General features: G+C 48.2%; 1 protein-coding gene across 1 annotated transcript in view; it reads left to right on the top strand.

Moving 5' to 3' along the window:
- The first annotated feature begins 740 nt into the window (after positions 1-740).
- The window catches only part of TBX4 (T-box transcription factor 4), a 29,335-nt gene continuing 2,919 nt past the window's right edge, over positions 741-27,156 (top strand). Inside the window, exons 1-5 of the mRNA XM_054287371.1 lie at positions 741-942; positions 1,716-1,810; positions 13,433-13,552; positions 15,145-15,292; positions 24,973-25,125. Of these exons, the coding sequence (XP_054143346.1) occupies positions 787-942; positions 1,716-1,810; positions 13,433-13,552; positions 15,145-15,292; positions 24,973-25,125 (672 nt within the window). The 5' untranslated portion in view covers positions 741-786. The remainder of the gene's footprint in view (positions 943-1,715; positions 1,811-13,432; positions 13,553-15,144; positions 15,293-24,972; positions 25,126-27,156) is intronic.

Genomic DNA, 27,156 nt, shown 5'->3' with positions numbered 1-27,156 from the left:
GGGCTCCCAGCCCCTCTCTCCCCTTCACAGCCGCTGTCCCGAAGAGCGGCTCGGCCTTGGCGGCGCGGGGCAGGCACCGGGGCTGCGGGCCGGGCTCAGGAGCGCTCCCTCGGGGGCCGCAGGTCTGCGGCCAGCGCCGCTTTCGGTTCTCGGGACCGGCACCCCGCAGCCCCTCGGAGCTGCTCCCCCTCCGCGCCGCCGCTGCCCGTCCGTCTGTCTGTCCGTCAGGCGGGGCGGGCGGCCGCGTCCCTCCGCGCTGTAAAAGTCGGCGTTGATGCGCGGCAGCCCCGGCGGAGCTGTCAGGCCTTATCTTTATTGGCTTTTCCCAGTCTCCGTCCAAGTTTAAGAGGGGCCCTTTTATCTCGGAGCCCAGCACTCCCCCTGTTTACACCGTCCGGCTCCGCCGCAGCTCTTCAGCGCGGAGCCCCCGCAGCCCCGACGGGACGGGGCAGAGAGACCGACCGGGCCGGGCTGCCCTTCCCGACGGGTACCGGAGGGGAGAAACCATCGGGGCTGGGGCCCTGCGGCCACATCAGACCTGAGCTGCCCTGGCCTCAGGCGGGAGCGCAGCCACGCGTGGGCGGCTCCCCTGCGGGGGCTCAGCCGGGCACAGCGGCTTCCCCCGGGGCCCGCGGTGTCACATCCCAGCGCCGCCGCCCGAGGAGCGGGCACGGGCCGGCCCGGGAGGGCCTGACCTCGCAGGTGGCTGTGCCCGGGGCTGGGCGAGGGGCAGGACGTGGCCCCCGGTGCTGCGAGCTAACATTGACCCTCTCTTCCCCCAAGGAAATGCTCCAGGAGAAAAGCCTGTCTGAAACCGAGGAAGGGTTTCCAACAGCCCCCGCGCCCGGCCATGCGGACACCTCCGCCGGCTCCCCCGTCCTCGGCGTAGCCGGGGGGAGCAGCACGCCGCTCAGCAGCCCGCAGCTCCCCGACCCCGAGCAGGTACGCTCCGCCCGGCCGGCCCCGCGTCCTGCCCTGCTGCGCCTCACCCCCGGCCCGACACCGCGCATCTCCCCCGGCCACGACACGGGGAGGGATTGCGAGGAAAGCTCGTTTTTCTTCACTTTTATTTGTTTTTATTTTTTTATTGTTATAATTCTATTTTCCCTGTCCGCAGCAGGCCGCCCCGGGCCAGCCGTCGGTAAAGGGCGAACCCGAGCACCGAGAGCCGCGGCCGGCAGGGCCCGATCTGTCCCGCTCCTCCCGGGGCTGCGGCCCGGCCGGGAATTCACTGCGGGTTTTCCACCCCTGAATAAACGCGGTTTCTGTGCCTTCGCTCCGCACAAGGATGCGATGTCCCCGGCATCCCGCAGAACGCACAAAGCGCGGCCCTGGACGCGGATCCGTTGTCCCCGCGGCTGCTCCTGTCCCCGCTTTTTGTGAGGCTTAGGGCGAATCTACCCCAAAAGACTTTTTTCCCCCGAGGAAAAAGAAAAAAAATAAAGAAAAAAAAATTCCATTTAGCCGCAGTGTCCTGCCTGGTTGTGAAAGTCTGCAATTAAAACCGGCCTCCGTTTGTTTCTCTTATTTTTGGCAAAGGACAGCGGAATTTTTGATGCTCCATCCTCCTCCCGCTCAGGCTGGTGGCTTCGCCCGGAGCCTCGGCTGCAGCGCGGGCCCTGCGTGTCCCCAACCCTTCCCCGGCCCTGCCCAGCCCTCCTCGCACGTTTTCTCCACCATTTTTTCCTGTTCTCATGATCTTAATTTTTTTACAGACAATAGAAAATATCAAAGTCTATCTCCATGAGAAAGAGCTATGGAAGAAATTTCATGAAGCTGGCACGGAAATGATAATAACCAAAGCAGGCAGGTTAGTGAAAATTCCCTGCAAACATGTATTGCTTCTGATCTCTATGAAATGTCCTGTTTGCCAAGACTGGGTTTTGCAGAGCTGGTACAGTCAGTGGCATTTAAAAAATATTATAGTGATTGCAGATTTCAATAAGATCATTTTTTCAGTGTAAACTATACATGTGTTTGAGTGTGGCAGTTGGAATGTAGATGCAAGAAAATGTTGTGGAGTCGTTTGAAACGTTTGAAACCAAATTCTCTCTGGTAATGTTTTTTTTTTAAACTATTTTTTAATTAGGAAATTAGCATAATTATGGTGTTTTGGTTTTTTTTCCAAAACAAAGCAAACCCCCTTTCCCTTTTCTGTGCTGTGCACTAAGATCTGTGCTGGGACACTCTGCACCAAAGTTTTAGCAGTATGAAAGTTCTTTTAATCTCAAAACTGAAAGAGAAAAGGGTGCCACTTCTGGATTAAAAAAAAAAAATCTGTTTTCCCTTGGAAACAAATAATTATTTTTATCAAAATAAAGCCCCCTCAGTGTGCACACCCAGGAAGGGAGACCAGAGCTTCCAGAGGCTTCAGTTGCCCAGAGAACTCAGCCCTGCCTCTGCTCAGGGCTCATTTTCTGCCCGGGCTGCTCTGGTGGGAGATGGCAGAATTAATGTCAGAAAATTAAGAATCAGAATTAAACCTCAGACCATTACCAGCTCGGGAATCAGTTAATTCCCAAGAAAATTAGCCGGGTGTCACTGTGGGCACCGAAGTATCTGCCCTTGGCTTCTGCGGCAGCGGGCTCACCTCGCTGCTGCTGGGGAGGAAAATTGAGGCATTAGCATTTAACTCCAGCACGGCTCAGCGCTTCTGCCGTGCCCTGCCATTGCTGTTTTACACCGTGCTAGCGAGCTGTGCAGCCAGGCACTCAAATAACGGGGAGAAAACAGAGAAAAAAACCCCACAAATAATTTTTGTGCAGTATTTATTTCTCTGTGGTCTCGTGCAAAGCAGCCGTGGGTGCTCATGGAGTGTGTGTGTGACTTTTCTCCCCTGTTTGCTGCTCCCACTGTGAGACCCAGAACCCAACCCTCGGCATTGGATTTTTAGGATTGATTTGAGCACTTTCCCTCTGCTTTCCTCCATCCCGGCAGTGCTGCTCAGTGTAGGGAAGTTGGACTCTAATAAGCAAGAAATTCCCATTATTCCCCCTGGAGAGGGGGTGTCTGTCCCAGAAATCTTCCCTTTATTTGCTCTGTGGCTGTTTATGGAGTGATGGTGCAGGTAACTCTGTCCTTTTCACACCTTATTTTGGCGTATAAAATCCCAGGGCTTGTTCTGCAGCGTCTGCTGATGGGAAGAGCCGGCTTCATTCGGATGGGTCTGCTCCCTAAGTCAGCTCGGATGAGGGGATCAAGACCTCAGATATTTCACCCTTAATTTATAATACCTGAGAGTGCCTGTGGAGATGTGTAATATCTGTACCAAATTCTGGACCCTAAGCATCCCAAACGTGCATGTTATCTCTCTGGAAGTCTGAACGTGGCTTGTTTAAACAGCTCCAGATGGACAGGGCTCAGTCCCACATTCCTTGTCCGGTGAGGCTGGCAGTGCACCTTTCAGGAGGTGGGATAGACCACAAGATGTACAAAAATTTGGTTTTTTTACGTTATTGAGTCAAACTCTCCATTAGCGAAATTCAGTGCAGCGCCATCGAGCTAAAATAATTTAATTTTTTTTATCATGAAGAGTTTTGAATTTAGAAAAAATAATGAAAGAAGTGGCTGAAATTCTGATGAATAACACGGAACAAAAGAACTTTCTTTTTTTTTTCACTGAATTCAGCTGCAAATGGTGTCAAAATCCAGGACGAGGGCTTTTATCGGTGTTTTTAGCAGCCCCGCAGCCCCTTTGCCGCCGGTGCCGGACCCGGCTCGGTTCCCCGGCCTGGCTGGGCTCTGCCGCAGCACCGGCAGCAAAACCACACAAAATAATTAGCATGAAAATAGAACAACTGAAATGCTGTCCTGCCTCGGAGTCCCGGCTCACAGCGATGCCGCGCGTGGCCGTGCTGAGGGCAGGGCAGCCCACGAGCTGCAATCTGCTGCTAATCCCCATGCAAAGGACAAAATGAAAATTATTACTTCGTGCAGATTTTATTTTAACCCAGGCTATTTAAATAGAGAGTCGCAATAATAAACCTCCTCTTGAGCCAATTAAAAAAACGATGGTTAATGGAGATTTGTGTGCACTTGCATTTAGCATTGGGGGGGTGTGGAGAGAGGGAAAGCGGCTAATTGCAGGCACTAATCAGGACTCTAATCCCCCTCCCAGCAGGCACAGAGATGCCCCTGAATGCCGTTAGTTGAAATCACTTAAATGTAGGTCTGTCTGACCTCAAGGGGCACAAACGAAAAGAAATGGAAGCCTGATTTTTAAATTTCAAACAACAACAAAAAAAGAGAGTGACTTTAATGACAAGTTCACTCAATGGGGAGGAAATGTAAAGCTCAGCGGAAGCGTTAATTCCATGGCAATGGTGTAAAATTGCTTTTTTTGTATAAACAAGGCAAATATTGATAACTTGGTTGGGGGAGAAAGGGGGAGTCATTTGTTTCGTTCTTTGTAGAGCTCCACAGAACGAGCCAACTATAAATTATCGAGAATTTAGGGCTGAGAATTACTTTAGGGGATTATTACTCCCTCTTAGGACTGATCTGTAGGAGATATTAGGAGAACACAACAAGCTCAGCATTGAAATAGAAATCATGTTGTTGCCAAGAAAGTTTGATTTATAAAGTGGAAACATCTTTAAAATGCACTCGCTATCTTTTTAATGTCCGACTGCTTCATTGTGGGAGGGGAAAAAAAGAGATTATTTTATATTAAAAGGATCATCAAAAGATAAAAAGTTTATGTTAGCAAAGTTCCCTGAACTTTGGAGAAAAGCGCTCGGATCCCTCCGAGCGCCCGTGGCAGCGGGATGGGCGCCGGCTCCATCACTCAGAGCCTTCCTCTCCTTCCTCCTCTTTGAGGTTTGCTCTAATTCCGCATTTCTCCTCCGGAGCATTATCTGCTGGTGGTTTTAAAGGGCTGGAAGTCTGCGGTACAGAGATTGCCCGTCCCCGGCGCTGCCCTGGGTACCCGCGGCTGCCCGAGCCGGGGGAAACGAGAGGCAAAGCGGGCACGGGGGATCCCTTCGGGCGCCGCCCGTCTCGAGGGGCGTTTGCAGGGCAGGTTTATCGGGGGGCAGAGGGAATCCCGTTATTTGAGCAGCCCCGTTCCTCGGAGGGAACCCCGTTATTTGAGCATCCCCTTTCCTCGGAGGGAACCCCACTTGTTTGAGCATCCTCTCTCCGCGGAGCGCCGACCACTCCCGGTCCACATTCCCGGTTCCTTCTGCAGCATCCCGGTCCCCATCCCTGCTCACAGCGCATTTCAGGGATGGGGGAATGAATCCAGCGCCCACAGCGAGCTGTGAGTGCCTGGTTTTGGAAATGATTGTTCACAAACTTTCCCGTGTGTGTGTATTTATATATGTGTGTTTGTTAAAACAAACAAAAACCGCTCCAAAACCAAACCAACCAACCAAAAAAATCCCTTCTCCCAGAAAAACTACAGAACCAAAAAATATCCTGAAAACCTCCACTGAAAAGTTCCAGTGGGTGAGATCCTGTTAAATGAAATTAATCAAATCAATCTAGACGCTGATGAAGGGCACAGGGTGTATTAGAGGATGCAGATGCAGCTGCACATCTGGATTCCTCCCCTCCGGCCGCCCTGCTGTGGGGGCATCGCTGTGTCCTAGCAGGGTGCACACCTTTCCTGCGGGATTTCAGGAATTCCACACTTGTGAAATTGTGCGAGGGGTGGGGAAAGCAGAAAGCAAATGAGGGATTTTGTTATAAATCTGGCTTTCCGATTTCTTCCTCTCACTTTTATGTGCTATTATTTGACTGAACAATTGTAGATTCTTTTGTAGCTCGTGGCAAACCATTCTTTGTGAAATCTCATCTTTCAGGCTTTATTTCTGCTGGAAGTTAATCTTTGCTTCCACAGCTTTCCTGGCTCAGGATTTCTTCTTTCTGGTAGATTATTTATTGAGTTGTTCCCTAGGGTTTTTTCCCAAGGTGCCAGTCTTTGCAGCATTGTGATTTCTATCCAGGTATTGCCAAGGATAAACAATTTGATAAAGCTTTTGTTTCATCAGTAAAAAATGCCAGTTCATAGGGTGTCTGGTCAAATTTTTGTGAGCAGCTCCTGAAGAGAAAATAATGTGTCATTTCTCTGTGGCAGCAGAACTGCCCCTGAGGCGAAACAGGAGGCTCCAGATACTGAATTTGAGTTTTGGCTGGAGTGCAGGGTGTGCACAGGTACAAAGCCAGCTTTGGCCTCTATGGTAGCAGGTTTAAGAAGCATTTTTAGGAAAATGCTGCAAATAAAAAAATAGAATCGATAAAGCATCTTGCATGTGCGGAAAAGACCCAAATCCCCTTTAGATGTTCAAGTTTCATTTTAAAAGTGGCTTATTTCAGTTTTTTTTAAAAAAATCTGTTCCCAATCAACTTTAGTAAACCAAAATAAAACTAGTTTTTAGGACATCAAGGTCTGAAGAAGTATAAATGCTTTGGCTAAGCTGGTGCAGCTTTCCTGTGTGAATAATCCTTTAAAAGTTAAATTTTCCATGGCTCTGTAGGGCATATGGATGCCCAGTTCTCATTACAATTAAAGGGAAATATTTGTCCAGAATCTTTTGAGGCAGTTACAAGAATTTCTACTGATGTTTTTTGATTCAAAAGCAAACCTTAATATCCGAGATCAACGAAGGAATGTGAACCGTCAATATAAAACATAGAAATAAAATAGATATTTGAGGAATGTTTGATCTGCTTGCTCCTAAATTTGGGATCCTGGAATTATCCTGTTCAGGCAAACTCCTGCTTTTAGAGAAAAAGCAGGAGTGAACTCCAATGGCTCTTGGCTGTGCTGCTGAAGCTGTCAGACAGCTTTGGCAAGGGAGAGAGAGCTTGTGCATGCCGAGAGGGCAGGGATGGGAGTCTGGTTCCTGATCCATTTCTCTCTTCATCCCTGCTGTTTAAAGACATGGGATGCTCACAGTTCAGGGTGTTCCCAAAGCCTTCCCTGCTTGTCCTTGTGCTGGAGCTGTGGCACAGTGAGGGGAGGCTTTGGTCAAGCCCAGATCAGCTGGGGAAGGTCCCCAACCATTGCTGGGGCTCTGCTGCTGCCCCAGAGGCTCCTGGACACCGGGGCTGTGGCTCCAGCAGTGCCCAGGCTGCCTCAGCTCCTGCCTCAGCCCATGGCCAGGCAGCTGGGCTGGAGAGGAGCAAACCTGCCCTGAAATGCTGTTGGTGACCAGGTTCTCTCTGAGGTGCCTTTGTGCTGTGCTGCTGGTGCTGCTGGCACCACCTCCCCCATTCTCCTGCACGTTGGGACCTTCTCTGCTCAACTTGAGCTGCAGCAAAATGAAAGCCCAGAGGAGCAGCCCATGGCCAGGAGCCTGCCTGTGGCTGGAGTCACCATGGGGCAAAGAAAGGAAATGTTTCTAGAGCATGAAAGCAGCCATCCAGCTCACCAAGTTCTCAAGTATGTGAGAAACAATGTTTTATTTAAAAATGAGATGTGCTAGCCAGAAGGAAAAAATACAACCTCGCCATTCCAAAATATAAAAATCCCTTAACTGTCTGACCTTCTCATCACTAGGTCATGGTCCTGCCACCAGATAAATCTCTGCTATCTGCCCATAGACTGAGAGTTCAATGTTGCTTGTGTTAGTGACAGTGAATTTGGGGCTGAAAAATGAACTACTGATGAGAACTCCTGTTGAACCTGTATTGTTTGTTATTCTGAGGCAAGGATCTGGCATGGGCTAATCCAGCACTTCAAAGTTAACTGCTCTTACTTTGTATACAGAGCGTCATAACGGAGTGGCGTGGGTGATAAGAGAAATAAGGGACTGAGGCTTAGGATACACTGGGAAAATGGGACCCTGGTGAAAAACTCTTTGATCTCTTTAAAGTATTTTCTGAAAGCAAGAATCTATCAAAAAGGAAATGCCATTTAAAAGGCTAAAAGAAACAGCTGACATCCCCAAATTTGTTTTAATCTGCCCTGGAGAATATTCTTTTTAAAGACGCGTTAAGTCAGTGGAAGGAATACTTGTCGAAAGAAGGGAAATTGGAAAAAAATGAAGGAAGGTCATCAGAATGGAGACATAGTTCTTGGAGGCTCTGCACACCATTCTTTTCCCTTCTAACAATGAATACAAGGAGAACATCCTCAAGCAGCCATGGCCAAGTCTCAGGAAGTATTTGGGGCCACATTTGTTGTTATCAGGGGTACAGGTGTTCACCTGCCTTGGTGTTCTGGAAGCATTGCTGGAGGCATCTCAGCACGCCCAGCAGGTTCTGAGGAGGTGCTTGCTCAGCCATGACATTGTTTGTTAGCCAAGATGTTGAGTGAGCAGTTGTCCTCTGATCCTTTCACAACCTGAGGATCAGAAAACAACATCACAGGCAGCACAGCACCAGAGTTCCAAAACTCCAGTCATTGCTTTACTTGACCATCCCAAAAGCAAGGATTGTAAAATCTCTGTCTGTCTTTTGAAATATTAATATTTTATACTAATATTAATATAAAATCTCTGTCTGTCTTTTGAAATATTCTTATTGTCTTAAAAAGTAGAATTTCAGCTGCTGAGCTGCTGATGTGCTTGGGGATGTTTTTACTCCCTTGAAAGGACAGAAGCAAGCACTCAGTGGTATCTGAAGGACCACTCACACCTCAGGGACGTGCAGTGAGTACCAATCCTCATAAATCCATGGGCTTCAGAGAGCACTGGCAGCCTTTGGTGAGGGCATGGCTTGCTCAGGTGTCCTGGTTCCATGCAGTTTTCTCTATGGAAATATTGTTTGAATTCCCTGCTTGCCCTGTGCTGGTCAGGGGCATCCCCTCCCAGCCAATGCATCCACAGGGACATCAGGAATGGTGTTGGCATCTAAGTGGAGATCAGATTCCATCCTGCTGAGCAGGAGGGCAGTGAGGGTTTGTTGCTGATGTGCAGTGTGGCACAGTCATTGTTCAGATGAGTGTCTGAGCTCTTCACTCAGCTCTGATTCCACTCTTCTGGTTTGCCATCCCCAGCCCAAAAAATAAGATTTTGCTGGACATGGGAAACTTTCAGCCACCCGTCCCTCCAGGATCAACCAGACCTGCTCATCTGGGCATTGAGACACACGTGAGATGCCCACAGAGAGGCCAAGGCTGGAGAGCCTGAGAGGCTGGGAACTGCTGCCCCAAAGAAAAGCAAAGCTTTTCTCTTATCTCTCACTTCCAAACCCAACCAGCCAATTACACATCAATTAAACTTTGTTTGAACAATAATAGAAGCTTTGGCTCCATGTCAGCAACTGCTCCACAGTTAAGGGGATTGGATAGTAATAGTATAAATAAATAAACAAGAGATGCTTATTCTAACAGTTCATTTTAAAACAATTTGTGAATATCATGTAGAGATAAAATGTGCCTAGCATAAACTTAGCTAAGCAGTGACTGCTTCATTATCAGAACAAATAATTCACTAGCACATCATCTTTGAAGCTTGGGAGGCCTGTGGAATTGTGCTGCTTGTTTATTTTCCTGGCTTTTACTGTTTTTGCTACATTTCATCTGCAGGGAAGGGTTTAGCTGGGGCTGTGGCAGTGTGGTGCCAAGCTCTGGTGATGCCAACCCTGCCCCCACTGCCCACGGTCCCAGTGCCAGGCTCAGCCCCTCTGCCCTCCCCTGGGCATCACCCACTGACTGTGGGGTTTTAATGCCACAGGGGGTGTCCTGCTCACACAGGAGGCACTGTGGCTTTTCCCCCATGATTGCTTTCTTTGAAGGTGCCTTTCTTTTGTGAACATAAAATCTGATTTAAGTGTTGCCTTGTGAAGGGCAGTGAGAGCTGCTGCCATGGCACAGCACACTTTGTCCCTTTGTCCCAGTGCAGGGGTGGGACAGGAATGTGCCTCTCAGAGCACTAAACCCAGCAGAGAGCTTTGAGGGGCACATGAAACCCTCAGGATAGGGCTGAGGAGCCTTGATGGTCCCTTCTGCTCTGGCTGGAGCTGGAAGGAGGGAGAAATGGGTTTGAATGTGCCTAAAACTGGAGTCCTGTCAATTTTGGTGTTTTGCAGAGAAGGCTGTTGGGGCCGGTGCTTGGCTGCTTGTGCTGAGTCCCTTGTGCATCCCTGGGTGCTCCAGGGCTCGTGGCTGGTCCCTGGGTGGGCAGGGCAGCTGTGGGGCTGCTGCTGGGCCCTGCTCCCTGAGTGGCCCTGCTGCCTCCACCTGAGGCGTGTGCTGGGCTGGACACACACCCGGTGTGGATTTCAAAAATAGGAATATAAATTGGAAGGAAATGGGTCCAGTGCTGGACATCCCCACTCCAGGGATGGTGTTGTCATTGGCACATTGAGGGCATTTGCTGCAGCCCATGGACACTGTGTCCAAACAGGTTTTGGGTCTGAACAAAAGGTGATGGGTCCAGGAATTGCTGCAATGAATCTCCTGAGTGCTGGTGGCTCAAACTTCACTAGACTTGAGTGTTGCTGTGCTGCACTTGTGCCCGTCACCGAACCTCACTGAGTCCCGTTTGCCCAGGCAGGGCAGCAGCTGCCCTTGGCACAGGGGGTGCCCTGAGGATCAGGTGTCACCTGCTTGCACACACTCCCCAGAAGCCCCAAGTTCCCAGTTTGTGTCCCCAGTTTCTGCTCAGCAATGCTCTGCCCCGGTTTGGAGCCGTGTGGGAAGGAGGGTGGACAAAACAGAGATCTGCCCGGCTCTTGCTTCAGACCTCCCACCAAAGCCAGGCTGAGCTTTCCCAGAGCTTGGCAAGACTTTGGCAAGTTTTATTGCAGCACTGGGTGCTTCTTGTGCCTCTGCCGGTCCCCGAGCAAGGGATGATGAAACAGCCCATTGTGCGGGAGCTGGGCGAGCGGAGCATCCCCGGGAGCCGCCCATCCGCCGGGCCCTGCCTGCCCCGGCCTGCCGGAGGGGCTGCGTGGGCAAAGCTGCTGCTGCGCTGCAGCTCCTCGTGCCTCTGAGTAGCTCCATTGACCTGCAGTAAATCTGGGGAAGCAGGCAGGTTTCTGGCCCCTTCCCAGGCCTGCCAGGGAGCTCTATAGAGCCACTGTAGCACGGCCTCGCTGCCGGGCAGGGCTGGTGCAGCTCCACCGGGGGGTTCTGCTCCCTTCTTTCAAATGGGACTTTTAATAAGGGCCAGGACATGATGTTAGGTGCTGTCTCTTGCTTTCTTTTTTTCATTTTAATTCAATCTCTATGACTGCATTTCCTTGGCCCCAGCTCTCGGGTTTGTCATGCCTTCCCATCAGAGATGCACAACCCATGTTTGTATCATATTGCAGAGATATTTACTAAATGAGCCTCTGCCAAGGGGTTGAGAAATATGTTTTCATTAAGAAAATTAAACTGACAAGTCCCTGGACAGCACATTAGTTGCATATTTTTTCTTTAAAGCCAAAATGCAGCAGCTAATAATAATGATGAAATGTCCATGCACAGCCAAATTACTAAAATCTACCCATGTTTTCCTGGAAAAGAATGTGGAGAGTTGGCAAACTTGGTTGTAGCTGGGTCTGTGGACTGCTGAGCACAATGCTACCACTGCGAGATAGTGAGTGGTTTGCAAGTTAAGCAACACCTTCAATCAGATGTGAGTCCCCATTTGTTATCCTTAAAGAATTTCAGCTGTATATATTATAGTAGTACTTTGGCTCTTTGTATTTATTTTAGAGGGCTATACTAAAGAACATTATAAACTCAGGCATGTCCATGCTATATGAACTCCATATGCTGAAGCTTAATTTTAAATGCCATTAAAAAAGCACTTAACATTTACAATATATCAGTTCAGCTACTTTAGCAGCTTGGATGTTCTACAGTAAATGAAATGATTGAGGGAAAAAGAAATTCAGAAGCTCAATGTTATAAAAATCCCCAGTGCAGGTATGATACTGTCAAATTGTGTTCCTTTCATTTAAGTTTTTAAATAATTTTATCCTCTTTTTTAAATTTTCTTTTTTTTCTTTTTTGTTTCATTTTAAAATGCCATTTTAAAGCCTAATTAAAAAAAATCTTGGCATTCAGATTGGATTCCTTATACAATTTTTTTCGATGTGTGAATTGGGCTGTGTATTCACAAATTGAAATGTCCTACTGTATTTACCCAGGTGCTTACCTGTAGGAGGACAAGGTTAAGAGGAGTGCGGAGTTTATGAATGAAAATCAAAGAAGGACATTGCTAAACCACCCCTTTTTAGTCCAGGCTAATTACATGGTAAACATCTGGAATTTATGCAGGGCGGTTAAAAGAGTCAATTGAAAGGATTTTGAACAGGGCCCATTTTGTTGCCTTCTCCCCAAGCAGCGACAAAATGGTGCTGCAGACTTGGACCAGCTCAGGAAAAGAGGGATAAAGTGGGGGACAGAGTGGCCTTGATGTCTGATGGAGAAATGACATCAGGATTTGAGCCCATCTTAATTCACGCAATTCCAACGAGGCCGGGATGTGGCAATTCTCATCCTCCATCCCCTGTGGAAGGAGAACTTTGTGTCCTGGCTGGAGGCTGTGGTGAGCCAGTTTGCTCTATTGACTCGGGTGTTTTTACTGGATGAGGAGGAGGTGGGGAAGATGGAGCCAAGAAAACAGTTATTCTGAGGATGTGAAGTGCCTAATCCTGCAAATCCTGGCTGCTGATGCGGCCTCAGGGGATTGGGAAGCCCATGGCAGTGTCAGTATCCATTAGGGCCCTTTCCTTTGGATGGCAGGGCTGGACTGGGATGGAATCTGCTGTTTTCACAGCAAGAGCTTTATAAAAAAGTAAAAGACAAAGAGTCTTTAGAACTGTAAGGCACGTCAGTGTTATCTGTGATGGGATGCTCTAGTTTGGTGTTGGTTGCTGGAGCCAGTGGGACAGGCACGTTTTGGTGAAAGCTCTGCCATGCTCCAGGCTCCAGCAAGGTTTAAGGGGTGTGCTGTGAATTGGGGAAATCTGGGAATGCCAGAGGAGCCTGTCTGCACCACCTCAGGGTTTAACCCTTTGTCTCCCCCAGGCTTTGGTGATCCTCAGTTCTGTTTGTTGGAGGGAGCACAGGAGGAGTGGTGGGACCTGGTGGATATTGGGGTCATTTGGATGACAAAGCCTGTGCTCTGTTTCCTCTGAAATGCAGTCATGTCTCCAGACTTTTCAAACACTTCCACAGCAGCAAGAAATCTGCAATTTTGGTGCTGCCATAAGCCAGGCAGAACCTCCTGTAGAAGTGAGGGCTCCTTGTCCAGGCCTCCCACAAAGAGGGATGTGTTGACCCCCCTGTATCTCTCTCTGCATCCTCATTTTACTGGCACTGGCCCACAGCCCCCCTCCCTAAACCCTTATCAAAATTTGTGCCCACTTTTGCACTGGCACACGCTCTGGAAAGAGAGAGTTTAATTCACGTATGAACAAGAACCAACAATGTCCTTGCATGAATCCCTCTGATGGTGGATCTGCTTTTTGGGCTGCTGCTCCAAGTTTCCATCACTTCCAGTTCTTCCACCCCTCACTAACGTGGTGACCCTCTGCTTTCCCTAAGGAGGATGTTCCCCAGTTACAAGGTCAAAGTGACTGGAATGAACCCCAAGACCAAATACATTTTGTTGATCGACATCGTCCCGGCCGACGACCACCGCTACAAATTCTGTGACAACAAATGGTAAGACAACACTTCTGTTTGCCTGCTTTCCCATAGAAATTTACAATTGGATCAACCATTTGTTGTGCAAACTTAGAAACCAACAGAAACACCTTCCCACAGGAGGGCTGCCAGCATCCCAGAGCTCTGTTTGGTGGAACAGTGATGGACACGAGAGCCAGGGCTGGAAGTTTAAACCAGACAAATATAAAATGAAATATTATTAACAGGCTGGGTGGTTTACTGCTGGAAAAAAGTGCTGCTGGGGTGGTGACTTGTCCATCCCAAAGTGTTCTAGGCTGGGGAGTTTTCTTGGAGAAGATGGTTTAGGCCAAGCACGGGTTATCTGGCCGTGTGCAGTGTAGGAGGGTAAAGCCATAGCCTGCCTTGTACCAGAGGCTGGACAGGATGACCTAATGGTCCATTTTGGCCCTCAAAATTAGGTCTTTGTGTGACTCGAGAAAAGTTTTAAATTCCTTTCTTCCATAGTAATATTTTGCTTTTAGGAGAGCAGCTATAAAGCGAAATATGGGGTGGTTCACTCAGAGCCCTGATTCTCTTCTGTTATTCTTCCTTTCCCTGCGCCTTTCCCAGCAGACTTACTTACCCGAGAGGCAGCTGGGATTTTTGCTCTCTGACAAAGGAAACGTGTTGTTTTCTCTTTTGATTTCCCCCCACAAAATGCCCGGCAGCCTCCCTCACTGCCACTATTTGCTGTGGTTTCCCCAAACCCTTCCCCTGGCTGCTGCCTGCTGAAAAGCAATGGAAAATTTCACAGGGAACGAGCCCAGTGACATCCCAGAAAGCAGAAATTATTTACTTGCGCATTAGGGCTGCTCCAGTTTAAAAAAAAAAATCCCTTTTCCGTGAGCTTTTGTCCCGGAATGCCGCTGGGTAAGAGGAGTGGACTGAGGGTCTCTGCACCACGGTGGCCACTTTGTGTGTTTCAGACATTAAACACGAGATGATGGATAGTCCTTAACTCTGTTTAATTTAGTTTTTGCCAGCCCTAGAGCTGTTTCCCCTTTTCCTTTTATTGCTGCTGGAAAGTTTCTGTTGTTTTTGGTAATATTGCTTTTATTGGGGTTTTATAAGAGGAGAACAATGTGGAGTAACGAGGGCGTTGCCATTGAATGATGTCTCATGGCTGGGCCTTGTGTCCATGAGAGAGCTGGTGGTGCTGTGGGGCAAGGGGAGCTGGGCCAGAGTGGGGAGCAGCCCCTTCCCACTGGGACAGGCTGTGGGAGCCCTGCCTGGCTGTGAAGGTGCAGCCACACCAGTTCCACTCCTGCCCACAGGTATTTTCTGCCATCTCCCTTTGCAGAAGGCTCTTTGAAGTCTTCTAAAAACCCAGACTAGTTTTCTTCTTTGAAAAGAGTCTCCACAATGCCCATGTGAGGACACTGCCCCCAGGAAATCCCACCTGGGAGCAGGGATGGGGTCACTCTGCCAGCCTGTGATGCTGAAACAGGGATCCCAAAGCAGGAGCCTCCCTGAGTCCCCCTGTCCCAGTGCATCCCCCCAGGGCGGGCAGGAGGGTTGCTGGGATGAGCCCAAGGACCAAAAGCTGTTGCAGGTGCCAGGGTGATGCCACGTGTCCCCTCTGTTGCCAGGATGGTGGCTGGGAAGGCCGAGCCGGCCATGCCGGGCAGGCTGTACGTGCACCCCGACTCCCCGGCCACGGGAGCCCACTGGATGAGGCAGCTGGTGTCCTTCCAGAAGCTCAAACTCACCAACAACCACCTGGACCCCTTTGGACACGTAAGAGAGACATGCTGCAAGGGCTCTGGGTGGAGGTGGGCTCAAAATGCTGGGTTTGTGTCTGGGATGCCGGGTGGGATACAACAATAATCATTAATTTAATAATCATTAATTTAATAATAAGGAATAACATTATTTTGTGCTTTGGGGGAGTGTTTAAAGCAAAGGGAGGGGGTCTGTGTGCTTCCCCTGCTCTTGGAAACGCAGCCATGACTGGCTCAGTTGTGTCCTGCTGGATCCCACTGAGGTTTTCTTTCCTGCCCGGGATCTTTCCAGGCAGTGCTGTGGGATTTTCAGCCTGGCACGTGGTACATGCAGCTCACAGAAGCTGGTTGCATAAACTCCTGATTTTCCAACTGGCTTTGGCAGCCCTAAAAAAGATCAAGTATTTTATTTGGAAAATCTTGATTCATGTGTATTGGGGAGAGGTGGGGAGCACACAGTTATCTGCCCCAGTGCATTTAATAACTCAGAGCAAGGGCTCTGGCAGCCTGTCAGGAGAGTGAATGCTCAGATACTGCGTATAAAAACTCAGACCTGTCTGGTTTGCACAATTTGAGCTGGAAGTCATGTAAAAATAAACCGTCCTTGGTGAGAGGAAGGGAAGAGAGAGCTTAAAATCCTTCTAGGTTTAGTGCCATCAGCTCCTCCTTGTACCAAAGGTAAGAGAATCTAATCTGTGTCATCAAATGTGGGTTTTAACCTGATGGTGTTTTAAGCAGTTTGGAGGGAAGGGAGGCTGTGGGAAGGGTGCAGAGTGGGAAGGGATGTATCTGTCTTGCTTAAAATGATTGTGCATTGAGCCTCTAAAGAGCAGCTTTTCACTTGGAGTCAGTGCCCCAATGCCTCCCAAAGCTGCCCAGAAATTGTGCTTCTGGCTAAATCAGCTGCATCTCCTGACTCCAGAGGCAGGAGGACCCCACCAGCTTAAAACACTGCTAAAATCCAGAATTTTTGCCAGTGTTTGTGATTTTTTGCAGATTTTGAGCCTCCAAAAGCCGGGCCCTGGCAGGGACTCGGTGATAACCCAGCCCCGTGCTGGGCCCTGACCCCCTCCCCACCCTACTGACCCCATGAGACATGTGTGAGCTTCAAAGGCTCCCCGGCACCTTTAATGCTGCTGTCATTAATCACAGCCCATCCCTGCTCCCCTCTAGGGGGGAGGCACCACGGAAATGAAATGAAACAACTGTGGCAGGGTTCTGTCAGTGAGAGTGCCACAGAGCCACCCCTATGTCAGGGCTCTCTCAGTGACAGTGACACAAATACCCCTGTGCCATGGCTCTCTCAGTGACAGTGACACAGAGCCACCCCTATGTCAGGGCTCTCTCAGTGACAGTGACACAAATACCCCTGTGCCAGGGCTCTCTCAGTGACAGTGACACAGAGCCACCCCTGCCACCGTTTGGCTGCCACAGCCATCCCGAGGTGCTGGCTTTGCACGTGGCGTTTTTTCACTCAGTGTTTTCCTCTTGGTTAACTCTGCAGCTTAATATACGACTGTTTATGCTGTAAAATGTAAACCATAAAACATGCAGGATGTGCCATGTGGCTGTAAAACAAACAGGATGTGCCGTGTTGGTTTTGCAACTTTAAACGTTTGCTTTTCCTGACTTTGTCATTTTTTAACTGAGATTTTAGCGCTGCATTTCAACAGGGAAGGTTTTAACCCCCTTCTCCTTTCCAATGAACAGCCTGCTTGTCTTTTCCCTAGTGAGACAGTGGTTTGGGTTTTGGGGTGATATCCACCATGCTGTGGCTCCAGCTGAGCCCTGCTCAGTGCCTTGGGCCATGAACCACAGCCCAGCACCTTCCCTCTCACATTAATGGGAAAATACCTGAAATAATCTATTTTAAAGTGTTTGCTGCTCTGTTCAGGCACTGACAACCTGCCTGGCTAAATGGGACTGAACCCATCCTCAGCCAGCTCCTCATTAGGCTTATTAATTAATCCTCTGCTTTGGAGATGTGGTGCTTCCCTTTTTGTGGTGCCCATGGAGGGGAGCTGGGCTCTGCAGCAGGAGAGGGGCAAGGCTCCACCAGCTCAGGCTGAGAGCAGTTCTGCTCTGCAGGGCCTGTCCCACGAAGGCATTACGTTAGGAATAATAACAGCTTCTCATTTCTAGGAATTTGTTCCCAGTGACTGCAAACACTTTCTTAAAGCTCCCTAAAAAAACAAGTCAGAAAAGCCACAGGGTTTGTTTGCCTTCCCGTGCGCCAGCACAGCCTGCCTGCCTTTCCTTTTGTCTTTGATTTCCTCCAAACCTCAAAACCACGTGGAGTGAGGATTTCTGCAGCCTTGGCTGGGGCATTTTTGGGTGTGTGGGCGGCTGCCTGGGCAGAGCTGGGCTGGGTCACCCACCCTGGCACCCTGGGCCACTGCAGTGTCCCCATCTCTGCATGGGGTGCAGCTCCTCTGAGCCAGGGATCTCACCTGAAAGACGGGCAGCAGAGATTTCACATGATTTATCAATAAATGAACCCATTTATCCATCCATGCCCTGACTGTGCACTGAAATAGCTGCTTAATATCAGGGATGAGCAGCCCCTGGAGATTATAACTGGAGGCACATCTGAGGCTTAAAGTAAATAAGATAAACATCTTAATTAATAAATTGTGGAGTGAAGCCTTTGCTGCAATCCATGGAATTAGGCTGGAGATTATTTGCCATGCTGGGGATGTGGGAAAGCCTCACTCTCTGCACCAGCCCTTCCCTGCAGCCTCACAATCCCCACTCCTGCTTGCCTGGCCCGTTATCTGTTGTGGTCAATTATTGCAGTCAGAGGCATGGGAGGCATTTGTCAATGCAGGCACCTAAAACTGAGCAGGTTTTATATCAGAACAAACTCAGAGCTCTGTAATCTGCCTCAAACCCCTGTGGCTGAGCAGGTTTTGTGGCAGGTAAGGCTGTGCCCAGCTCACACAGCACAGCCTGAGAACGTGGGCTGTATATTCTGCTCCGGGGGGATTTTTCATCCATGAAAGGCTTCTTTCACACCAGGCTTAACAACTGAGGAACCTTCATGTTGGAAATGGATTAAGAAATCAGCAGCCACTGTAATGTTTAGCTACACTGAGGTCTGTCTGATCCCAAAGAAAGCACTGTAAGCCACCTATGCTTAGAGTGAAATCTGAATTTATGTATTTTCAAAGCATTACATGCAGAGATAATCAGCCTGATAGAGCCTCTGATTTACGTGGGGCTGGTGAGTGATCCTGGGCACAAGGGATTCTGGCAGGGCTGGTGCTTTGCTCTGTGATGCCATGGGAGTAACAGGGCATTTGCAGAGGCGAGAATAATCTTGGAAGTGCCAGCAAGGGTGGCACATCCCTTCCCCATTCCCAGTGCCTGCTGCCTGGGAAACACCTGGCAGTGTTCTCCAGGTGAAAAATGGGAATGACTCCATCACTGGTGCTGCCTTTTAATTGCCATAATTACTTTATCTGCTTTTAAAATAAAGCTTTTATTTTAGTTCCTGGGATGTAACCAAGTGAGGTTTAAAGCTACAAGATATTCTAGATGGCCTGTCACTCATGACAGCATTTAAGTGATATTCCTGTTTTTCCTGACCAAAATCTGCTGTTTACTGGCTTCACTCATTAATGCTGACGAGTTTGTTATTTCTCTTCAGATTTAATATTTGCACACTTGGTTTTATTTGATTATCACTGAAAGCCTTAATTTTTCCCCTAGTCCTGGGGTTTCCTTTTCATTTTTCTGTTAATTAAATCAGCCTTTTTCTGCCTGTGCCCGTCAGACGCACTCAGGCACTTTTAATTAGCTCCACGTCCTACTAATCTTGCAAAACCCTAATTTTGATTCATAATTTTTTTTTATTTGTTTGCTTTATGACTTGTGGCCAAGCAGTTTCCTCTCGGGTGCTGGTGGGAGGTTTCTGTGCTGCCTTGGAAGCAGCTTCCCCACCCCGGGCACTGGGAGCACCGGAGGGAGGGAGGGAGGGAGGGAGGAATGGGGGAAATCCTGCCTGTGGAAAAGGACACAGGACACCCCTCTTGTCCTGCTCAGAGCAATTTTCAGCTAAAAATTTCCTGTATTTTTATGTATAACATTTGGGGTTTTATATAAATATAATATCATTTATATTTTATATATTATTTACATATATATGTATGTATGTATGTATGTATATACATATATAAAAATATGTATAAATAATCTATATTATTTCTTAGATATAAAGAATGTATTTACATTTATATTTATATTTTAGTTATATTTATAGATATAAGAATATATATAAGAATATATATCTATATATCTATATCTATATATCTATATCTATATCTAGATATATAGATATCTATATCTATATCTATATCTATATCTATATCTATAGGTAATGTTTCCCAATACCAAACCAATTTTTTTCCCAGTCCATTTAAACCTTGGAAAAACCCTTTTGTCCACCCCTAAATTTGCAGGCAATTTTTTCAGAGCATCACTAAGCCTTCTTCTGAAAGAATATCCATGAAAAGATTATTTTCTTTTCCTTTTTCTTTTTTTTTTTTTTTTTTTTTTGGGTACCCATCCATTTTAGGAAATCAGAGCAATAGTGGTGCCCAAATAAATTACAAAGTGAAGTTTTACATTGTTTGCTGGGGAAAAAAAAGGAGCAGAGCTGTGTCCCCTGGGAATGGTGTGTGTTCCACAGGCAGGGATGGATCCAGGGTTTCCATTTCAGTCCTGGGGAAGAAGTGGCCAGTGGGCTTGGTGGTTGAAAAGAAGATTTACTTCTGTCTGTTAAATCTTTTTGTTGCTACATTGCTGGTTTGTGTGAGTCCAATGCAGCAGATTTTGGTGAAGTTGGACTGGAATCAGACCCTGAAATGCTCAGGTTTGGAGTGGGAGGCAGCCTGGGGAAGGCAGGGCAGGAGGTGACAGCGGGGGTCTCACCTGGGGTGTCCCAGGGTGCCACACCTGGGCTCTGCCCAAACCCACAGTGGAGCTGGGATCACCCCACAGCTGTGTCCTGATGGATTCCAGCTGATGGGAGATGAAAGGAACCGAGGGAGAACAAACCCAGAAAGCCCAGCTTTGGCCATCTCCTAAGGAGCTTTTGTCTGAGCTCATGTTGAACCTTTTCCCAGGATTTTCCAGCCCTGCTTTGATTCCCTCTGTGCAGATTGCCAGGGCAGTGTGGATTGGGAGGCTCCCCTGCAGCCCTGCAGGAGCAGCCCGGGCTGGGGCTGGGACTGGGCTGTGCGTGCCTTGGGCAGAGAGGGGGAATCCTCCCCTGGAAGGGAAAATCTGCAGGATGGGATTCAGGGAATATCTCAGCTCCTGTTGTGGCTGCTGGAGAGCCTGTGGGCACAGAGAGTTTTATTTGCTTGAACTGGGTGAGCTCAGGGGTCTTTCCCACTGTAAATGTTGGTGTGATTTTCATGCTGCCTTTGGGGTGAGGTGTCCCAGGGTGGGTGTAGGGAAAAAGGGGATCTGTGATCCCAAATGCCCTGGACACATCCTGGGCAGCACAGCTGGGTCAGCTCCAGAGCTGATGGAGCATCTCCAACCCATTCATTCCTAAAAACCCCTTCAGTCTGGGATGGTTTGTAGCACCAAATGCTCTAAATATTCATTGAGATGATTCTGCAGAGCCCCCTTGATTAAAACACCATTTTTTCCATGCAGAAAACTGGATTGTCAGGTTTTTGTGCTGGGCTGTCACACTCCAGCTCAGAGTCCCAATGTGGGACCAGGGCCAGCCTCACTCAAAGGCTTTTTCACTTTGAAAGAATAGAGGGAAGGAAGAAAGAAGCAGAAAATATATTAAAATGCAAGATTTTATATTAGTTATGTGATCCCCCGGGAGCAACCATAAAATTATGTGGCTTTTTCGTGGCCATTTGCTATTCAATATAAAAAGGGGAGTTGCCATAGCAACCCCTGCATCATCTGACATCTGATACCTTGGTGAAACAGGGAGCTCTTAAATCAACTCCCCAAATTTCATATGAAAGTAAATACATTTTACTGGTGATTGCAAGGCGAGTTTGCCTTGTGACAAGGAATGTGGCACCATTTCCCCAGCTCAGCTCGTGGCCTTTGGGTCCCATCCTGCACATTCAGGCCCTGGAGCTGACATTACTCAGCAGTGTGAGAGATTAGAAGTTAGAGGAGTTTGTTTTCCTAAGTAAAATTAAACTAAAGGAGCAAATGACACCATTTCTTTTAACATTTCTTGCTGACTGGGGAATGCCAAAAAAATGAAGAAGTTGAGTTCTGTAACAGCTGAAGTTCCAGCTGCAAGTTGTGAGCAGCACAAAGGAGGGAGACAGGGGGGTGAAAATAAAAATAAAAATTAGGAGGATGTTTGTGTAAGCTCACACTGGACTTTGGGGTTGGGCTGTGTCACAGTCTGCTCAGCACCTGTGACATGAGGGGAGGCAGTGACACCACCCTGGGGATGCTCTGGCTCCTCTGCAGTTCCAGGGGCAGCCAAGAGGGGCAAAACATTTCCCAAAATATCCAGGAGCTCTTTGGGTCTCACCTGGTGCAGCCCAGGAGGGTCCCCACCACTGGGTCCCTGCCCAAGTACCTACTTTTTGTACAAAAACAATTTAAAAATACGTGTGACAGTGTCTGACACTGAATTCATCTCCCCAGGAACAAGGGAAGTGCAGGAAAATACAAAGTTACTGTTTTAGCATCACCTCTGAGGCCAAGGGCTCCTACATCACTGCTCAGTGCTCTGTCCCATCATTTAAAATACTTCTCATTTTTGACACAATTCTTGAAGACAATCTTTCCACTGATGCTCGTCACTGGAGTGGAATTTACATTTGTTTTGTGTATTTTTAGCTTTCCAAAGCAGCCTTGAAAACTATTTAGCCTGAATTGTTGGCATTTCACTTTGCACAGACTCGGTGTTTTGTAGCTAAATGTTGTTTTTGGGGTGGTTTGTGAGGATTTTGAATGCACAGGGATTACACCAAGCACAGGTGAGGAGGATTTTTGTGCAGACACAACCTTTGTGCAGGAGTTTTTAAGTAAAATGCTGGTTTTATGCAGAGAATGGTTGCTGACCCCAAAAAGATGTGAAATCCCCTCTGCAGCTGGTGGGGAGCCACACACTCAAATTCCAACGGGAATTACACTGAGACAGGTGAGCAAATATTCACTTTTTGTGCAAGGGACTGTAATGCCCAAACTTGTAAATGTAGTGGGCAAAATTTGGCCATTTAGGGCTTTTTTCATGATGAAACTCCAGGCAGATCTGCAGCCACAACTGAAGCATTGAGCATCTGTCAGAAATCCTTTCCTGAGTTCTTCTGTCAGGCTCCAAGAACTTAATTTGTTCATTTTGGAAATTGTCTGGACTCCTTGGCTTTGAAGATGTTATTAAAAATGCATTTATCTTTTTAAAGGGGTCATTATAGCCCAGTGGATCCTTTGGAGGGGGAACACAGGCTATTCATGCAGGGTGTATCAAAACTTGGGCTCCTAATTTTCCCTTTGGAAAGCTCAGTTTAAAGTTGTTTTCTCCATCCTGAAGCTGAGTTTCTCTGGCTCTGGGAGAAGCCACCCGTGCTGGGCAGTGTGGGACAGACACAGAGAGAGCTCAGCAATCCCCAGCTTTTGCTCCACACAGCCATTATTTATCAGCATGCCTCAGCTCTTAATTACTGAAAATTGAAATGTCCCTTTTTAATGAAAGTCCTGTCCCTTGGGTGTTACAGTATTTTATGAGTGGCTGATACATGAAAGCAGAGAAACGGCTCCAGCCCAAAACCTGAGCCGACCCTCTCAGATCTCCACCCTGCACATCAACAGCCACAAAGTGCTTCAGAGGCTTGATGCAAAGCTGATAAAATGCCAAAAATTCCTCATTCTGTCTCTTGGGGAGCAGGGAGGGTTGTCTGGAAAACGTCAACAGTAAAAATTGCATTTAAGTGGTGCATAATGCAGCAGCTACTGTGGGCAGGGGGACCTGCAGCAGATGAGGGGTTTGGAGAGCACAAGCTCCATGCACTGCCTCCCATCCTGCCTGGAGCACCTGGGGCTGCTGCTCTGGGCTCTCCTGGCCATGGCACTCATGGAGGAGAAAGGGTTTCTGAACACACAGAGCAATCACAGGGCAAAATCCTTCTGCTTCTTGGTAATTCTCATTTAAAACTGGCCAAAACCATAATCAGTGTGAGCTGATGCTGCTGTGTGCACATCCATCCATCCATCCATCCATCCATCCATCATCCATCCATCCATCCTCCATCCATCCATCCATCCATCCACCCATCCATCCATCCATCCATCATCCATCCTCCATCCATCCATCCATCCATCCATCCATCCATCCTCCATCCATCCATCCATCCATCCGTCATCCATCCTCCATCCATCCATCCATCCATCCATCCATCCATCCATCATCCATCCATCCATCCATCCTCCATCCATCCATCCATCCTCCATCCATCCATCCATCCATCCATCCATCCGTCATCCATCCTCCATCCATCCATCCATCATCCATCCATCCATCATCCATCCATCCATCCATCCATCCATCCGTCATCCATCCATCCATCCATCCATCCATCCATCCACCCATCCATCCATCCATCCATCCATCCATCCATCCATCCATCCATCATCCATCCATCCATCCATCATCCATCCATCCATCCATCCATCCACCACCCCACCCATCCCAGTGTCCCCTCCTTGGCCCTGTCCCAGGCTTTGGGCACCCCAGGGGTGACAGCCAGCCTGGAGTCCCTGTCCCCCAGGAGCAGCCAGGCTCAATTTGGGAGCGGAAGGGGGAGATTGGAATGGATTGTGCTGAGAAAACAAGGCAGCAGTATTTCTTCTCTGCCCAGTAAAAGGAATAAAGGCTTTTCTCAAAACCATCCCACTTCTAAAAAGAAATTCCATTTCTTGAAGCCATTTTATTCTGCAGTGTCTGGGCACATCCCTGCTTTGTGGAATCTCAGTGCTGCAATGGGATGAGCCTGGACAGCCTCTCCCAGCCCAAAAAGCTCCACCAAAAAAACCCTTTAGTGGAGCCAGGCTGTGATCCCTGCTGGACCTCAGCCCTTCCCCAGCCCCCCTGGCATCCTCCACAAAAATCCCTTGGCTGGTGCTGGTCCTGCCTTCCACTGGCCAAGACTGAGGAGGGGAGAGGTGCCTGGACCAGCCACCCACAAACAGCAGGAAAAACCAATCTGCTGCTTTGTAGTTTTTTGGGTTTTGTTTGTTTTTTTTTTTCCTTCCATCAGATAAAGAAAAATAGCTTTCTAGCTTTTTTCCCCCTGTGGTTTCTGTGTTGTTATTTTTTCCCTGCTAAACTGTGTATTTTTCAGCTCAGTAAAGCATTTATTAGGAATCTTTACAGGCAGGGCTGCTGGTGAATTATATATTGTACGGCTTCGGCATGAGCTGGGGAAAAAAAAACTTCTGACATTTTTTCCACCCAGACTGATTTTATCCAATAGCAATGGAAAATGAGGGTTTACCAGGAAAGCTTTAAGTTCAGCTCTGCTTGCCAGAGCTGCAGATACCTTTTGTGCCTTGGTCCATGTGCATTTCTAGAATGTAAATTTTCCTTCCTAACTCACAAGCGAAGCTAAAGCTGAGCTCTGCCGCAAAGTGTCCAACAGCCACGGCTTGACTCTTTTCTTTTTTGAATGATCCCTCACTTGGGCATCAATTGCTTTGCAGATCATCCTCAATTCAATGCACAAATACCAGCCCCGGCTGCACATTGTGAAGGCAGACGAGAACAACGCCTTTGGCTCCAAGAACACGGCGTTCTGCACCCACGTCTTCCCTGAGACCTCCTTCATCTCTGTCACCTCCTACCAGAACCACAAGGTAGGCTGGCAGCTTTTGGGGCTACAATGCTTTATTTCAGGAACCTGTGAGAGGATCTTCCTGTTCTGCTGGTTTAAAGGACAAGTTTCCATGCTGGCTTTAAGCAGGGGGCATGAGCCAGGGAGCAGCTCTGGAGGAGCAGGGATGATGCTGCTTACAGTATTTTGGCTGGTAATGATATTTTGGCTGGTTACAAAATTTTGGCTGGTAATGATATTTTGGCTGGTTACAATATTTTGGCTGGTAATGATATTTTGGCTCCCCTGACTCGCTGTGCTCCCAGAGCTGAGATGTCACTCAAACAGCAAAGCACATGGAATAATGACCAGCAAAGCTTGCCCATAAATCTGCAGTGAGCAGTAATTACAGAATGTGTGTTTAGTGAGACAGATGAGGAATGTAACCATAAAAACGGAACTCGGAGCTGCCTCTGTGGTTTGCACGTGGGGGCAGGGGGGGCTGGGGAGGCGGAATTTGGGGTACAAAGGGGCAGTTGTGTGCTCTGGTGGGTGTCAGGGGCACCTGTGTGCTGTGAGGGTGGTGTTACCTGTGCAGTGGGCTGGATCCCAGCAGGAGTGACAGCAGTGGCACAGTAAATTGTCACCTCCTTGTGTCACCTCAGCAGGGCATGGAAAGGCTGCAGATTTTACCCTGCTACTGCTCTGCCTTTGCACAAGCTCCTGCTCCAGGGCATTTTCCTAATGGTAAAGTCCAGCTGCTGTATGAGGAATAATTAATAATTTAATTGGAATTTTTAAAGGGCAGCAAGATTCATAACCAAAGGTGCAGAGTGAGGCAGCACTGCCAGAGCCCTCCTGTCACCCTGAGAGTGAAATCTGCCATGTGTAACTGCACCAGTTCCTTCCCTACACATTCATAGGAAAATGCTGCAGGAACAGGAACAAGTGTGAAATTCTTCCTCCCCAATAACCTGACCAGAGCTTTTCCTCCCAAGCAGGATGCCTGTGTGCCCTTTGATGCTGCAAGCACAGAGTCCTTGCAGAAATGTTGCAATTAGTGAGCCAGTAAAGAGAGCAGCAGCATGGATGTGGTATGGTCAGGCAGGCTGGGGGAAAGTGCCCATTAGGACACTGAAGGCAGAGAAGTTGTAGCTGTTGATGTAAAATGACCAATTGCCCAAACATGGTTAACCAAAAAGACTCAAAAGAGCTTATATTTAATACATAATTAAAATGTCTGCTGTCAATGGTGCCTTTCATCCCTAAAGCTCCCAGAGTGCTCCATAAACTCCACACTTGCACTGTCACTGCTGTCCAGCTCTGCTGGGGGGCAGCCCCAGATTTAGGGAAAATGTCCCAGATGGGCCCAAATTCCTTAGTGAAGATCCTGTGAGGAGCCTCAAGGGTCTGCAGGCTGGGGGGATGGACACTGCCCTGAGCAGGGACACAGGGACCTGCAGAAGGTGACAGCACCCAGGACCTCAGTGTGGTCTGCAGAAAATCTCAGCCTCAGAGCAATACCTGAATGGTTTTATTTATTCTCTTAAGCATCAACAATTAAAAACCTGGTCTGGGTTTCTTTTAGAAGAAACAAACTGCTGAGCTATATTTAGCTCAGAAATCTCCTGCTAGCAAGAAGTGTGGCTGTAAATAATTGTATCCCTAAAGAAAAAAATTGTGAAGTTGAGGATAGAGGTTCCCCCTGGGCACAGGTCAGTGAGGAAGGTGTGTGCTCACCCAATTCCCCTCCTGGGCTGGATGAGGCAGGGGAAGGTGACAAGGAGGGACTGAAGCCCTGATCCTGCTCACGTCAGAGGAAAACCACGATCACTAAATAACAAAATGAAATTAAGATGTACAAACCTGCTGTCAGGCTGTGGCTTTGGAAGGGTCCTACTCTTCTTGTGGTTCATCAGCTGCTTGAGCTTCCCTGGAAGGGTTTGAGCCCTGGAGGCTGCTTAAATTCACATGTCACCACCTTCCCCTCCAGCACTGATAGCGGCCAGCTGCGCTCTCAGGAGTTTTTTGGTAAGGGATATTTTTCAACATTGCTAAAATTGCATTTGTAATA

Source organism: Melozone crissalis, unplaced genomic scaffold (genome assembly GCF_028551555.1).
Source record: "Melozone crissalis strain CALT ecotype California unplaced genomic scaffold, PUWL_Pcris_2 ptg000057l_1, whole genome shotgun sequence".
NCBI lineage: Eukaryota > Metazoa > Chordata > Aves > Passeriformes > Passerellidae > Melozone > Melozone crissalis.
Note: the sequence above shows the minus strand (reverse complement) of the source record. Positions and strands in the feature narration are given on the sequence as shown.